The 15,623-nt window shown below is 39.8% G+C and overlaps 1 protein-coding gene across 3 annotated transcripts in view; it reads right to left on the bottom strand.

The window, feature by feature from the left end:
- cetp (cholesteryl ester transfer protein, plasma) overlaps window positions 1-15,623 on the bottom strand; it is a 48,989-nt gene that overhangs the window by 11,437 nt on the left and 21,929 nt on the right. For 2 of the 3 annotated variants that reach the window (XM_054776779.1, XM_054776777.1), the window contains exons 5-13: window positions 12,921-13,008; window positions 12,745-12,814; window positions 7,084-7,144; window positions 6,711-6,802; window positions 5,155-5,254; window positions 2,021-2,121; window positions 1,870-1,920; window positions 1,638-1,784; window positions 588-655 (exon numbers count right to left, since the gene is read on the bottom strand). In XM_054776779.1, coding sequence (XP_054632754.1) covers window positions 588-655; window positions 1,638-1,784; window positions 1,870-1,920; window positions 2,021-2,121; window positions 5,155-5,254; window positions 6,711-6,802; window positions 7,084-7,144; window positions 12,745-12,814; window positions 12,921-13,008 — 778 coding nt within the window. The remainder of the gene's footprint in view (window positions 1-587; window positions 656-1,637; window positions 1,785-1,869; window positions 1,921-2,020; window positions 2,122-5,154; window positions 5,255-6,710; window positions 6,803-7,083; window positions 7,145-12,744; window positions 12,815-12,920; window positions 13,009-15,623) is intronic. The other variant, XM_054776778.1, reaches the window with a different exon arrangement.

Genomic DNA, 15,623 nt, shown 5'->3' with positions numbered 1-15,623 from the left:
TCATTAGGGTCACGGGGGCATGCTGGAGCCTATCCCAGCTGACTTCGGGTGACAGGCGGGGTACACCCTGGACTGGTGTCCAGCCAATCGCAGACAATAATATTAAAACCAATAAATACAATAATATAACTATATTCAAAAAGTATGCAAAAATAACATGAATGATAATAATAAAAGTAAAATATATATATACAAATATTTTTCACAATAATATAAAAATAAGTATATAAATATAATGTATTGTTTACACAGCTACAGAAATGATAAGGCGAGACGAATCCAGCCCCCGGGCCTTGACTTTGCCACCTGTGACCTCATGTGTCTGGTAAATGTCAAAAAGTCGCGTGTTTGAAATGAAATGAAAGAAAATAGACAGAAAAAGACATCAGAGTCACAGATTTGTTTCTCTGAAACTCCAACAAGCGTAACAAGATTGACTATGTCACCAAGTTCATGTGCATCCATGGAAAAAGTGGCCTGCGTATGGTGCAATTGGTTTTTCCGTTTGTATTCGGGAGCCATCGGGTTGGACTGTCCGTGTGGTCTACTGTGCGTGTCCCTGCAGATGAGGATGCCAAAGCTCTTACTGTGAAGGTTTGCTGTGCAAGAAGAGGTGTTTGTCGGCGTAAGAAGCGGTGACATTGGTGCTGATGACCTTTGCAGAAAAACACACCAACATTCACTGACTGCCTGCACTCTTTGAAAGAAATAAAGGCCACACTTCAAACTCAAACAAATGCTCATTTCACCATTCAATCATATGCACAAGATTCATATTCAATCATTTACTGTAAATAATATATATCTATATATATGAATACAACTTGATAATAAACAAATGAATAATATTGAAAACGATATTGAGACAATCATTTTTCCTATGAGCACAACATTATACTGAATTATATACATTATGTCTAATTATCACGTGAATAAGTAATAAATTAATAGTAAGTAATAAATTATATATTACACATTTAAAATGAGATATTTATAGTTAATAACACTTAATACTAGTAATATTGAGAAATATATATACTTTATACGCGCACACACACTAAGCTAAATAAAAACATTATTAGCACTGATAATGAGATGTTATCATTGTAGTCCAATGTTAAATATTAATAATTAGAAATAAAAAAATAAAAACAATATAACTATAATATTGTAATTATATATAATAATTGTTCTTGAATTGCATCAATGATATATTTTAATTATGATATTTAACAATGTTTAAAAAATATCAACAGGTAAATATGACCATATTAACAATATTGACAAATATATATCTATACACACACACACACACACACACACACACACACATACATACTGTACGTATAATACTGACTATCTACAGTATACATAAAATCAGCAACAAATAAACGTAGGCAATTATAATCTATTAATAATTGTTATATAATTATGTTATAAATTGCAATCATATTTTTAATTAGCAAAACAAAAAGGGTAATAATTAGTTTATGATATCGGTGATACTTCTAATAGTACTATTAATAGAATATGATTGCCAAATAAGCAGTATTGAGAGGAATATGGAGACAATGTAATGTTATGACAATGTTATATACAGTAAACAGTATAATCATACGATTTGCAGCCAGTCTGACCGTTTGGAAGACGAGTGTGTCCTGAGCTCCGCAGCGCAGGCGGCCCGAGGTCTCTGCCCTGACGGTGGTGCCAAAGGTGGAGGTGCTTATATGTGGAGGAGATGAAGTCCTCACATGGAGCTGTGGAGAACTTGTTTCCAGCAGACACTTGACACACGAGCATGCCACGCAAAACAATGCAACATGTTAGCAGGAGTAGAGCATGTCTTCACCCGTGTCTCGCTTTGCTTACCTTTCTCACAAAGTCAGGAACGCTTGAGGAGAAATGTGTCTTGAAAAGGTCCTGAAATGACATCCAAAAGAGTTGTGACAGATACATTTGTTTCCGGGAGAGGAGGGAGGGCTGACGTCTTATAGGTTAATGTGCGTTTGTGTGTGTTTACGGTCAAGTCTGTTCCGGCGATGTTGAGCTGGAAGCGGCCATCTTGGTGGGCGGCGGTCACCATCGGCCTCAAGACCTGGTCTTGGGGGGGGAAAACCAGTTCTGGTAGTAGTAGTACAGTAGTATTCGAAAACTTCAAAAGGAAAACAAAGTTCAACTCGTGAGCCAGACCCGCTGTGATGTAAGGGCTAAGCTACGTGCTCGTTCGACTGCATTTGTCATGGGCACCGCTGAGGACTACAAAAAGGCCAGATATGACCTGAGGAGGTCCATACGAGAGGCCAAAAGACAGTACAGACAGAAGCTGGAGGGCTACTATTCCACCTCAGACCCTCGGCGCATGTGGGCGGGGCTCCAGCACATCACGGACTATCGACAGCGGAGTAGCGTAGCCACGTCCAGCCAAACCACACTTCCTGATGAGCTGAACGAGTTCTATGCCCGCTTTGACACCCAAACTCCTGATGAGCAGAGAGGGTGGCTGGACTTGGGGAGCACACAGGACTCACCTCTCATGGTGACATCAGCTGATGTGCGCTGGGTTCTAAACAAAACAAACCCACGAAAAGCAGCAGGCCCAGACAACATCTCAGGACGTGCACTTCGGGTTTGCTCATCAGAGCTAGCTGATGTGCTTGCTGACATATTTAACCTGTCGCTTGCACAAGCATCTGTACCGACCTGCTTTAAGTCCACCACCATAGTGCCCGTACCCAAGAAGAGCAACGTGACCTGCTTGAATGACTATCGCCCTATAGCACTCACTCCTATTGTTATGGAGTGCTTTGAAAGAATAGTCATGACCCACATCAAAAAGAGCATCCCTGTCAGGAACGGAGTGAGCCGCAGGTTGGAACCCAAGATGCGTGAGACGACGTGAGCTTGGAAGAAGTGTTTATTCCAAACTCAAAAGGAGAAAAATATACAACACAGGAAAAAGTACAAACAAGGATCTAATAACTAAGGGGGACCCAGATGTCACACGGGAAAAAGTCAAATGTAACAAAAGGAGCTACCAAAAGAGTAGATCTAGTAACAGAAAACACTGCTGAGTAATCAAGCAGGAAAAAGGCTAGCAGGATGCTTACGCTGCTGGAGTGTCCAAGCAGGGGAAAAGTAGCAAAAGGCTAGGCAAGTGTTACAAGTAGCAAGTAGTATGAAATGGTAGCATAGGAGCCTGGGTCGAGGAGTAGGAGTCAACGATCTGGCAACATTGGCTGGGGAGCTTGCGTCTTAAAAGCAGCACAGGTAATCAGCCCCAGGTGTTGCCAATCAGCTCCTCATGTTGGTGTGCAGGGTGTACTGGAAAAAGACCACAGGAGAGGGCAGTATCGCAGTACACGGCACACCACAATCCCGGCCACTGTGGACCCTCTACAGTTTGCATATCGCCAGAACCGGTCCACGGATGATGCAGCCAACACTGCCATCCACACAGCCCTTTCTCACCTACAGGGCCAGGACACATACGTCAGAATGCTATTTATAGACTATAGCTCTGCTTTTAATACAGTCAGCCCCCACAAACTCACAAATAAGCTCCTCACACTTGGCCACTGGGACCCCACAGGGGTGTGTGCTGAGTCCGCTCCTCTACACGCTCTTCACCTACGATTGCGTGGCCTCCCAGAACAACACCAGCATCATTAAATTTGCGGATGACACTACAGTCATCGGACTGATCACTGGTGGTGTTGAAACATCATACAGAAGAGAGGTGGCGGACCTCATAGCTTGGTGTCGTGATAACAATCTCCTTCTCAATACAGATAAGACTAAAGAGATGATCATCGACCCAAGAACAAGGGAAAAGGAGCCGCATAGACCCCTGTTTATTGATGAGACTGAGGTGGAGAGGGTGAAAACCTTCAAGTTCCTTGGCACACACATCAGCGAGGACCTCACCTGGTCTCACATCACCCAACAAATGATGAAGAAGTCCCAAAGGAGACTGTACTTCCTGAGAAGACTGAGGAAATTTGGCATGTCCACCACAATCCTGAGTTGCTTCTACAGATGCACTATGGAAAGTGTCCTTACCGCCTCCATCACTGTTTGGTACGGTAACTGTACAACACGTGATAGGAAGGCACTCCAGCGGGTGATCAAGACCTCACAGAACATTGTTGGGGCAGCCCTCCCCTCACTGCAAGACATTTATAAAACTAGAGTCCTACGAAGAACACACAACCTCATCAAGGACAGCACACATCCACAACACTCATTATTCACACTCCTACCGTCAGGCAGACGCTACAGGAGTTTGAAGTCCAGGACCACAAGGCTGGCAAACAGCTTTTACCCACAGGCCATCAGGCTTCTCAACGAAGCACTCACACACGCCGCACGCAACACACGCACACACTCATAGCACTTTATTTATGTATTTATTTGTATTATTTATCTCAACATATTGTTTCTGCTTTTTTATTATTGTTGCTTAATTTATTGGTATTAATGTTTCTTCATGTTTCAATTAATTATTTTTTTATTGACTTACATTTATATTCATTTAAATTTCATTTAATTTAGAATTCATTTAAATGTAATTTAAAAATAACTTTCAATTAAACTAATTCAATTTAATTCATCGTAAACATTTTAAATTAAATTAAATTAAATTAAATTAAATTAAATTAAATTAAATTAAATTAAATTAAATCATGCTTGGACAACACATTTATTTCTCTCAATCTAATACAAATTGATTGTATTATTTTATTTCATTCTTTTTTTTAATCAATTTTTTTTTCATGTTTCATTATTATTTAGCTTTTTTTTTATCAAATATATAATAATTAATGAATTAATTAAATAATTTATGACTCATGTTTAGTTTGGGGTGGGGGTGAAATACAAATTTCATTTTTAAAACAAAAATTACTGTAAATTGAATCATTGAATTTAATTGAATTACATTAAATACAAAATGTAAATACATTTTATGAAAAAATTAAATTAAATGAAAATGAAATGATAATTAATTGAATTTCAATGTTTAATTTAATAAATGTAATTAAATTTAATGTATGCTTGGGCATCGCATGTATGTTTCTCTCCATCTAATACAAACTGATTGTATTATTTGATGTCTCGTTCTGTATTTGGGAGCTTTGTGTTGAAGAAAGTGCTGACCTGAGATCCAAAAGTAGAGCATCCTGTGGTCAGTCAGCTGACTGGGGTTGAAAACTGAATGATGAATGAGCGTAGTTGTGTTTTTGTACTTCATAAAGCCCTGGGAGATGGAGAAAGGTCAGACATGAGGGGTGGCTGGACGTTGTGTTTGTTGCCAAAATGTCTTTTTCAAAAGCTGACTAATATGTCAGACATTTTAGTGTCATATACTGTTGTTGAAATATTAAAGACAAAAAGACATTTTTTAGTTGTAATATGAGAAACAAAACAACAAATAAAATTGTCATTTTTGGAAAATTAGGTTGCGGAAAAAGGTAGATGTTACAAGAATAAAATCGAAAAACGACAGGAATAAAGTCCTAATCACGGGAACATTATGAGTCATATTTGAACTTGAAAAAAAGTTGAAATTTTGTGAGAGTAAACTCACAATAAACACGAGAAAAAATAATGTCAGTTGTCATTTTTGGCAAACTAGGTTATGGAAAATATAATATTATGGGAATAAAGTCATAATATTAACAGAATAAAATCATAATATTATGGGAATAAAGTCATAATGTTATAGGAATAAAGTCATATTATTATAGGAATAAAGTCATAATATTAAGGAAATAAAGTCATAATATTATGGGAATAAAGTCATAATATTAAAGGAATAAAGTCATAATATTAAAGGAATGAAGTTATAATATTATGGGAATAAAGTCATAATATGATGGGAACAAAGTCATAATATGATGGGAATAAAGTCATAATATTAACAGAATAAAGTCATAATATGATGGGAATAAAGTCATAATATTATGGGAATAAAGTCAAAATATGAAAGGAATAAAGTCCTAATATTAAAAGAATAAAGTCCTAATACTAAAGGAATAAAGTCATAATATTAAAGGAATGAAGTCATAATATTATGGGAATAAAGTCATAATCTGATGGGAATAAAGTCATAATATTATGGGAATAAAGTCATAATATTAAAGAAATAAAGTCATAATATTATGGGAATAAAGTCAAAATATTAAAGAAATAAAGTCATAATATTAACAAAATAAAGTCATAATATTATGGGAATAAAGTCAAAATATTATAAGTATAAAGTTCAAATATTATGAGAATAAAGCCTGAATATCACAAAAAGAAAGTATCGGAAGATTACTTAAGAAGAAAGTTTAAATATTTGGTCCATTAAAAAAAAAACAGCAAAAATGGAATTGGGAAAGAAGAGCACAGAATGAAGCTGCTATTAATGTTTCACCTACATGACAAAGCTGAGACGAAATATATCTAACTTCTTAGCATATTACAGCAACATCAAAGTGTGAAAGTTGCATGGTTTCATTGTGTGGCTCTGTGGTCCACGGTTTGGACAGCCGTGGTATGAGAGAAAACCATTAGGAAGCACGGTCTCCCTGTGACGTGCCACAAGAGCTGCTGCTGTGTCTTTTCCAATCAGCTGAATGGATTGAAACGGACTGAAAGCGGTACGAGCGCCTGGCCGTGTCATTGCAGTTTTTGTGGCGCGTGGGACAGAATCGGCAGGCGTGGTTGACCTTGTGGTACGATTCGATGTAGTTGGCAGTGATGACAGGAGCAGTCGTCACGCCGATGTCCACACTGATGTCTCCGTCACTCAGGAACTCCTCTGGAAAGTCAACGTTTTTATCAAGCAGGATTTTTTAACATGTTTTTAAATGAAACGTGCATTCATAGCGACTCACATGAACCAGTGAGTGAACATTACCATTCACAGCCACCAGAGGGCGCCCTATGCTAATTCAGTGGATGGAGTGATGTGGGATACCTGGTGAACTTGCTAAATGTATGCCTAGCACGCTTGCACAATTATTAGACACGCATGTATTTTGTTATGTGCTATGTGTGAGAATTAGTGTGTGTTATGCAAACATCAGGAATTGAACCCACCTGCTCTTTCTTGGATGAAGTCTGCTAATATGTTTGCCACTTTGTTGATCTCTTTACAAATCTGCAACACATCAGATAAAACGATATATTTATTATAGTTTTTCCTTATTGTTTGTTACGGCGATCAGCTGTTTTGCCGGCTGATGCGCGAGCCCGCGAGTGCAGCGGCCCTGTGACGCGCTCGGCAACAGGCGGAACCCTGTTTAGATTAGTGCAGGTTTCTTTAAGAGAGCACTTGGTAGCGCACATCCACTCCTGTAATCAACCAGGTTACTAAAGAGGGTTTTTATACAATTCGGCATTAGTTCGGCCAGTCAAGTCACATGATCAAAGCCAATTTACTTTCATGGAAAGGTACAGCGGTGAGCGCTCCCGTCTCATCGGCTGGTGCGCGAGCGCGCTAATTACGCAGCTGTGTCAAATTAAGCAGAGTAAAGAGACGCCACTGCATAGCAGAGCAAAGGTTTTAGTTCCTCCACAGAGCTGTGAGAATACTACCAACAAGAGCTGAACGGACAGCTGGTAAGATCACTTTCTATTTTCTTTGTGGATGTGCGGCACTTGTTGCGCTGCTGTGGCATTGGAATGTGGGGCAAGGTGCTTTGTGTAATGTTGGCTGAGTAAATGGTTGCGTGTGGGGGAAATGAGTCACTTGGTTCACTGCTAGATAATCATTTTATATCGGATATGGATTGTAAATATGTGCCTGTAAAATTTGTGGTTAATGAATTCGGTATTTATTAAGTTGTGTTGGCTTTAATTTGTTCCATTAATTCATTGTTTCCTGTGGTTAAAAATGTATTTTTATGCATTCACACTGAAATAATTCATTTAAAATCTGTTTTAACTTAAAAGGAGAGAATTTAATCTATTTTCATGTACTTGTGTAATGGCTAATATTTAAGGGTTTGATAATTGTGTTGTATTAATTGTTCATTATTGTGGGTTTTGATAATTATTTGATTTGTGAGTACTTGGGTATAAAATGTTAATCATGTGGTGTTTGTCATTTTAAGGTTTTTCACCTACTGAAAAATAAAAGGAAAAAAGGAAACAGTCTGGGCTTATTGAGTGAAGTCCTGCTTAATTGTTCAGCGTTGGTACACCCCTTCAAGTGTGGGGAGCACGGCGAAAAGCAAAAACACTTGACATTGTTTATCATATTATGTGCTTCGGAGCAGCGCCCTCTTCATAGACAACACGTGGAAAGGTGTCGGGAGGTCCACGCAGTAAACTGTAAGACCAAATGTGACCAGTAGGTGAAGTTATATTCTGAGTAATGTTGAGAAAATGTCTGACAAAGAGACGCTTGCTTCTGGTATTCTGGCATGAGGACATGGCAGCACACTGGGGCTCCTTGTAGAGTGTGTCCGACCATATTGCACCTTGCTGGGGCACGCCAGGTGGCTCCACCTGCTCTCTACCCTGGTTCCCCTGACCTCTGGGGCAGCACATTGGCTACTTGGAGAGTGTCCGACTACAGTGCAACTTGCTGGGCCAGGCCAGGCCAGGCGGCTCCACCTGCTCTATATCCTGGTTGTATCGACCTCTGGAGCGGCACACCAGGGCGCTCGGAGAGTGTGTCCGACTACGAGGCTCCTTGCTGGGGCAGGTTCCATGTCCCATCACAAGGTCATTCAACAAGACATCAGGTCTTTAAAAGAGAAGGATGAAGACACCATGACTTTTCTGGTGGGCTACTGTTCATGTTTAGTTTAGTTTTAGTTTATTTGAACATGAAGGTTCCAATGGAATACATCTCATGAATCATTTTTTCACAGTTCCACATGTCCAAAAGGAGTAGGAAGAAGCAAAGCTTATTTAATCCTACCCCTCATCTATTCTACATCTAGTACAGTACATGTTGTTCACTTCCTGGATTCCATGTCATGTTTTCTGTGATCGTCAGAATAATACATAATCCATATCGGTAAGTCCCCAAAAAATAAGTAAATAAGTAATAATAGTAATAATAATAAAATTATAAAATTAATAATAATAAGTGATAATAAATAAATAATTAAATATGAGGAAAGAATTTTGTTTTCTTTCAACAAAACAAAAAAATAACGAACCTGACAGAACATCATTGTGATGATCAAGACTCTTCTTCCTTGTATTTAGCAAACATCAACTGCTTGTATTGTTTATGAATGTGCTCATCTCTGTCTTTTGTTTTAGTTCCTTACTCAATCCCTTCCATCTTTTCATTCCACACACGGAAATGCTGTGGCTTTTCAGCCTTGTCCTGACATATAAATGTTTTAAGTTTAACTTTCCTCTAAGCTCGAGGGAAAGGCTTCTTGAGACGTCATCTGTACTTCTGTGAAGAAGGTGTCGGACGTTTCGCTCCTCATCCGAAGAGCTTCGTCAGCGAACTAACAAGTGCTGGTATCCTAGGCCTTAAATACAGTAAGAGTGGGCGGAATTGGTGTGCCAACACCCTCCTTCTATTGGTTCCTTACACGAAGACTGGGAGGAGTTGTGGTCTAATCCTCTCCTGCCATTAGCACCTCCGATAAAAGGGAAGTGTAGCTCCCTGAGTTGGGTATGAACGACTCTGATACTGGCTCGTTAGCATCTATTGTTCTGGCTCGGCCCTGGCTTCACCTCATTTGCAAGACTAAGAGCTGTGGGTTTTGGTCTCAGTAACCTGCTGAACACAGGGTCCAAATTAAACCTCAAACCACCATTCCGATTCAATGATGGGTTCTGTTTGACAAAAATAGCTTCCTTTACTCCTCTTTCAAACCATCTGTTTTCTTTGGCCAAAATCTTTACCTCGCTTTCCTCAAAAGAGTGATTGGTAGCTTTAAGGTGTAGATGTACTGCTGATTGAGGACCGCTAGAATTGTCCCTGCGATGTTGATAAAGCCTTTTTTGGAGCATTTGCTTAGTTTCCCCAATGTAGTGCTCTTTGCATTCCTCATCTTTACAGTGGATGGAATAGACCACATTGCTCTGTTTCTGGTTTGGAGCCTTGTCTTTAGGATGCACTCATTTTTGTCTGAGGGTATTTACTGGTTTGAAATAGGTTGGAATTTTGTGTTGCCATAAGATCCTCTGGAGTTTTTCGGAGACCCCCGCTACATAAGGGACTACCACTCCTCTCCTTTTTGCTTCTGTGGGCTTTTGGGTTTCTTTCCCTACTCTCTTTTGACATTTGTTAAAAGCCCACCGTGGGTACCCACAGGTTGAGAGCGCTCTCTGGACATGTTGTGTCTCCTTTTCCCTTCCATCAGCACTAGTTGGTATTTGTTCCGCTCTATGTTGGAGGGTCCTAATAACCCCTAGTTTATGTTGTAGTGGATGGTTTGATTCAAAAAGCAGGTATTGGTCAGCGTGTGTGGCCTTTCTAAAGACCTCTGGAAGTAGCTGTCTGTCCTCTCCTATAATTACCTTGCAGTCTAAGAAGGCTAGTTGGTTTTCTTTAGTGTCCTCGCGAGTAAATTTGATATTGGTGTCCACCGCATTGATGTGATCTGTGAAAGACTGAATTTCCTGTTTTTTGATTATGACAAAGGTGTCATCCACGTATCTAAACCAGTGCCTTGGTTTTGTCCCTGAGAAGGATGTGAGAGCCTGTTTTCCTCTAAGATCATATTTCTCCTCTCTGATTGAGAAATACTGTTTGAGGTTTTTTGGTAACAAGTTATTATTAACTTTATACATTATTCTGGCGGTTTGAAAGAATACTAAATGTGCTAATTTTAATATGTGTGATTTTAAAAATAGAGGGTTTGTATGTTGTCTATACTTGGTATTATGAATGATCATCACTAATATGTGATATTAAAAATAAAGGTGTGTATGTTGTCTATACTTGGTATTATGAATGATACTAATATGTGATATTAAAAATAAAGGTGTGTATGTTGTCTATACTTGGTATTATGAATGATCATCACTAATATGTGATATTAAAAATAAAGGTTTGTATGTTGTTGTGAAAGGGTGATGGGTTTGTGTTGTTCTGAACATTCATTTCCCAGGATAAGAATGTGAGAAAGGGTTTGTGTTGTTCTGAATATTCACTTCCCACTGTATATCTGCTGACCTTGCCTACCAGGTGCTTGTTAAAAAATAGTAACTCTGCGTGCGAACGCCTGAGTTTCGGGGCCGGCCACCCCGTTCTCACGCTCGCACGAACAGACTGGTATAAAGAGGGGAGAGCGAAAACACCTAGACGGAGTCTGCTGCGGGTTCTGATCGAACGCCCAGCCGATTGACGCGAACTCTTCCACGGGTGTTGGCTCTCCACTCTGTTGGCGTAGGTAAGAGGCTTTTTCGCTGCAATCATATATCTTGTGTGTTGATTATTAAATAAATACGCCCTTGTTTAGGCTAAAATACCTTGATGTGTCTGTGTCATTCTGTGTGCCGACTGAACTCGATCCTTTAAAAAATATTCTAAAACAGTTGTCTATACTTGGTATTATGAATGATCATCACTAATATGTGATATTAAAAATAAAGGTGTGTATGTTGTCTATACTTGGTATTATGAATGATCATCACTAATATGTGATATTAAAAATAAAGGTGTGTATGTTGTCTATACTTGGTATTATGAATGATCCTCACCATCTTTTTTGCAGTACAGTGAGAGTGAAGATTGCTTTTGTAATTATTTCCCATATCTCTACACAATACGTTAGATATGGTAATACTAAGGAACAGTACAGAGTGCGGAGTGATTTATGATCAAGAACATATTTTGCTTTATTCAATATAGAGATATTTCTCACCACCTTTTGTTGTATATTTTTAATATGAGATTTCCAACTCATTTTGTCATCTATTACAAACCCAAGGAATTTATATTCCACTTTTTCAATGTCAATTTGTATTTGGTCGTACGTATCACTTCTGCTATTTCCAAATAGCATTATTTTAGTTTTACTTAAGTTCAGGGATAATCTGTTCCTGTCAAACCATGACTTTAATATGACCTTTTCATTTTTGACCATTTTAATGAGTTCTTGTGTGCTTTCACCAGAACAGAAAGCGGTGGTATCATCTGTGAATAAGACCAATTTTAAGTCCTTTGTTACTTTACAAATTCCGTTGATATACAAATTAAACAGTTTTGGTCCCAGTATGGACCCCTGGGGTACTCCACACGTGGTGTATAAACTCCCAGATGTGTATTATCCTAACTTTACAAACTGTTTCCTTTTTGATCGATAGCTTTTAACCCAATTCAAAACTAATCCTCTAATTCCGTACCTTTCTAATTTTGAAATTAAGATATTGTGGTTAATTGTTTAATCTTTGTGTGTACTAAATATCCCACGTCACGACGTGGGAACGTGCAGCTTGTTGACCGGTGCAGCTTATCTATGGACAAATCTGTATTTCCCTTTAATTGCAGTGGGTGTGGCTTCGGTACCGGTCACCCCACTATTTGAGAAGCGCTGGCATACAGTATGACCATTATGATGCCCCCTGGTCATACGACTCTGACCCAGAAACATCCCTCAACGTGGACTGGAAGCGTACATGAAATGCTTTACGTACAACACAAACCACACAATCCACCCTACCTTGGTGTTCCCAGCGTCACTCGCTCACGTCAGATTCATTAATAATTCACGACTTCCACGATGGGAAGTGGGGTGCTGTTAGCATAGTGGCAGTCCTAGCCTTGGGCCCACATACCTGTGCCTTGATGACTAGTTTCACAGTAAACATGATGAAGTCTGTGAAGAGCCTCTTCAGCCAGTTTGGTCTGAAATAGAAATAAAAGGCGCATAAACTAACGATACATTTCGAATGCTATTTTAATCATGAAATAGCATTATTTAAAAAACTTGAAAGGTGTTTTAGCAACTTACCGTTTGTCCCCCTGCAGGTGCAAACGGAGCTTGTCAAAGTTCAAGTAGCAAGACGACGTGTCGGCCGCCACTTTGCCCTGACCGCAGTCTGACACAAGACATTCAGGATCAATCACAGGAAATATTACATAAATACAGTATAAATGTACAAAAAGTTAACACAAATATTTATGTGTACTACCTATAATAGTAAACTCAACTCAACATTTACTGTGTTAGTTATTTATGTGAAATACTCTATAATAAATTAAAAAAGAAATATATTTTTTAAAATAGTTGTATATATGCATTTTTGTGTCCACACTTTATGGACACCCTGTACACAAAAGTTGTGCTAAGTTATAAATTAAACAAATAAATCATATTTAATGATATGATCATCACTGCTATTTATAGACTATAGCTCTGCTTTTAATACAGTCAGCCCCCACAAACTCACAAATAAGCTCCTCACACTTGGCCTGTCTCCCTCCCTCTGTAACTGGGTGTTTAACTTTCTAACAGGCAGACCCCAGTCAGTCAGAGTCCACAATCGCACATCCAGCTCAAGAATTGTGAGCACTGGGACCCCACAGGGGTGTGTGCTGAGTCCACTCCTCTACACGCTCTTCACCTACGATTGCGTGGCCTCCCAGAACAACACCAGCATCATTAAATATGCGGATGACACTACAGTCATCGGCCTGATCACTGGTGGTGTTGAAACATCATACAGAAGAGAGGTGGTGGACCTCATAGCTTGGTGTCGTGATAACAATCTCCTTCTCAATACAGATAAGACCAAAGAGATGATCATCGACCCAAGAACAAGGGAAAAGGAGCCGCATAGACCCCTGTTTATTGATGAGACTGAGGTGGAGAGGGTGAAAACCTTCAAGTTCCTTGGCACACACATCAGCGAGGACCTCACCTGGTCTCACAACACCCAACAAATCCTGAAGAAGTCCCAAAGGAGACTGTACTTCCTGAGAAGACTGAGGAAATTTGGCATGTCCACCACAATCCTGAGTTGCTTCTACAGATGCACTATGGAAAGTGTCCTTACCGCCTCCATCACTGTTTGGTACGGTAACTGTACAACACGTGATAGGAAGGCACTCCAGCGGGTGATCAAGACCTCACAGAACATTGTTGGGGCAGCCCTCCCCTCACTGCAAGACATTTATAAAACTAGAGTCCTACGCAGAACACACAACCTCATCAAGGACAGCACACATCCACAACACTCATTATTCACACTCCTACCGTCAGGCAGACGCTACAGGAGTTTGAAGTCCAGGACCACAAGGCTGGCAAACAGCTTTTACCCACAGGCCATCAGGCTTCTCAACGAAGCACTCGCACACGCCGCACACACTCATAGCACTTTATTTATTTATTTGTATTATTTATTGGTATTCATGTCTCTTCTGTTGTTGTTGCTTAATTTATTGGTATTTATGTTTATGTGTTTATGTTTCTTATGTTCTTATTCTTTCTTGTGTTTTCTTTCTTTTTTTGGGAGAATGAACAGAATAAGAATTTCATTGCATAGTATAACTGCCTGTTTTACTGTGCATATGACAATAAAACTCTTCAATCTTGAATTATTTTTAATAATATAATAATAATGAAGGAAATAAACCAACTTAATAATTAATTAAACAGTTTATAATCCACAGAAGTAATTATGTAAAAAAAATACATGTAAATAAAACTATGTTATATTTGCTAAAAAAAAGTTAAATTAATTAAAAGGAGAAAAATATAGAAATACTGTATATAACATTAGTTACAGTACTTATGTGATTTACTGTATGCAAAATAAAAAAAGAATTGTATAATTTTTGTGTCCAGACTTTAGGGACGTCCGGTCCCAAAAAGCTGTACAAAATTAATAATTCATAAATTTAATAATTTAATAATTATAATTATTGTAAAAATGTATAATTTATCTCCGCCCCCCGGAGACTGCAGAATCCCCACCAAGTGTGCAGAAGTGCCCACGGCCCAAGTCAGTCCAAGGGAAGCATCGCAGGCCGCCCCCCGGCACAAGCCCCAGCATCAACTGGCCCCAACGAGCCACCCCAGGGAAGGGCAGGCGAACCAGAAAAAAAACACCCCACAAGCCAGTCCACCCCGGGTGAACCACCGCTCTGAAACGGCCAGCAGACAGGTCCACAGCCACATCCCCGACCCCGGCAGACAGGTGCCACGGAATAGGCAGGAGGTACCCCAATCCAGCCCACTCCACCCGTGCATGTGATAAGGTGTGATTGTGTATATTATGCAATTAAAAATATTCATAAATAAAAGAGCTGGTCTCTGTGTCCCTGAGGTGTGCATGTGTGTGCATGTACATGATAGGGGTGTATGCGGATGACAGCCAACAATGCAATTAAAATTGGAGGCCAGCTGAGGTATGGTGGGCCACTCACCTGTCCAGGCCCCCAAACTCTAAGTGTCGATTAAAATTGAGGGGCAACAGACTCAGAGGCATGTCAGGGTCAAAGGAGCCTTGGCAAGGCAACTCCACTCCCCCGCCACGCCCGACCGTCGACCACCCCCCAAAGCCCTACTTGTATGTGAACGAGAGGAGCGAGGCGCATGTCCCCGCCAGCTCTGTCCCCCTGCCACGCCGCAGACCTGCCATCACTCCACCCGCTGCCCATCCACTAGCACACCCAGGAGGCAAGCAGACAGCCGCCAAGCCAGGAAACGGAG

The sequence above is a fragment of the Dunckerocampus dactyliophorus genome, chromosome 5 (assembly GCF_027744805.1).
Source record: "Dunckerocampus dactyliophorus isolate RoL2022-P2 chromosome 5, RoL_Ddac_1.1, whole genome shotgun sequence".
In the NCBI taxonomy this organism is placed as follows: Eukaryota; Metazoa; Chordata; class Actinopteri; order Syngnathiformes; family Syngnathidae; genus Dunckerocampus; species Dunckerocampus dactyliophorus.
The sequence above is the reverse complement of the archived record's forward strand: the minus strand, read 5'-3'. Positions and strand labels throughout refer to the sequence as shown.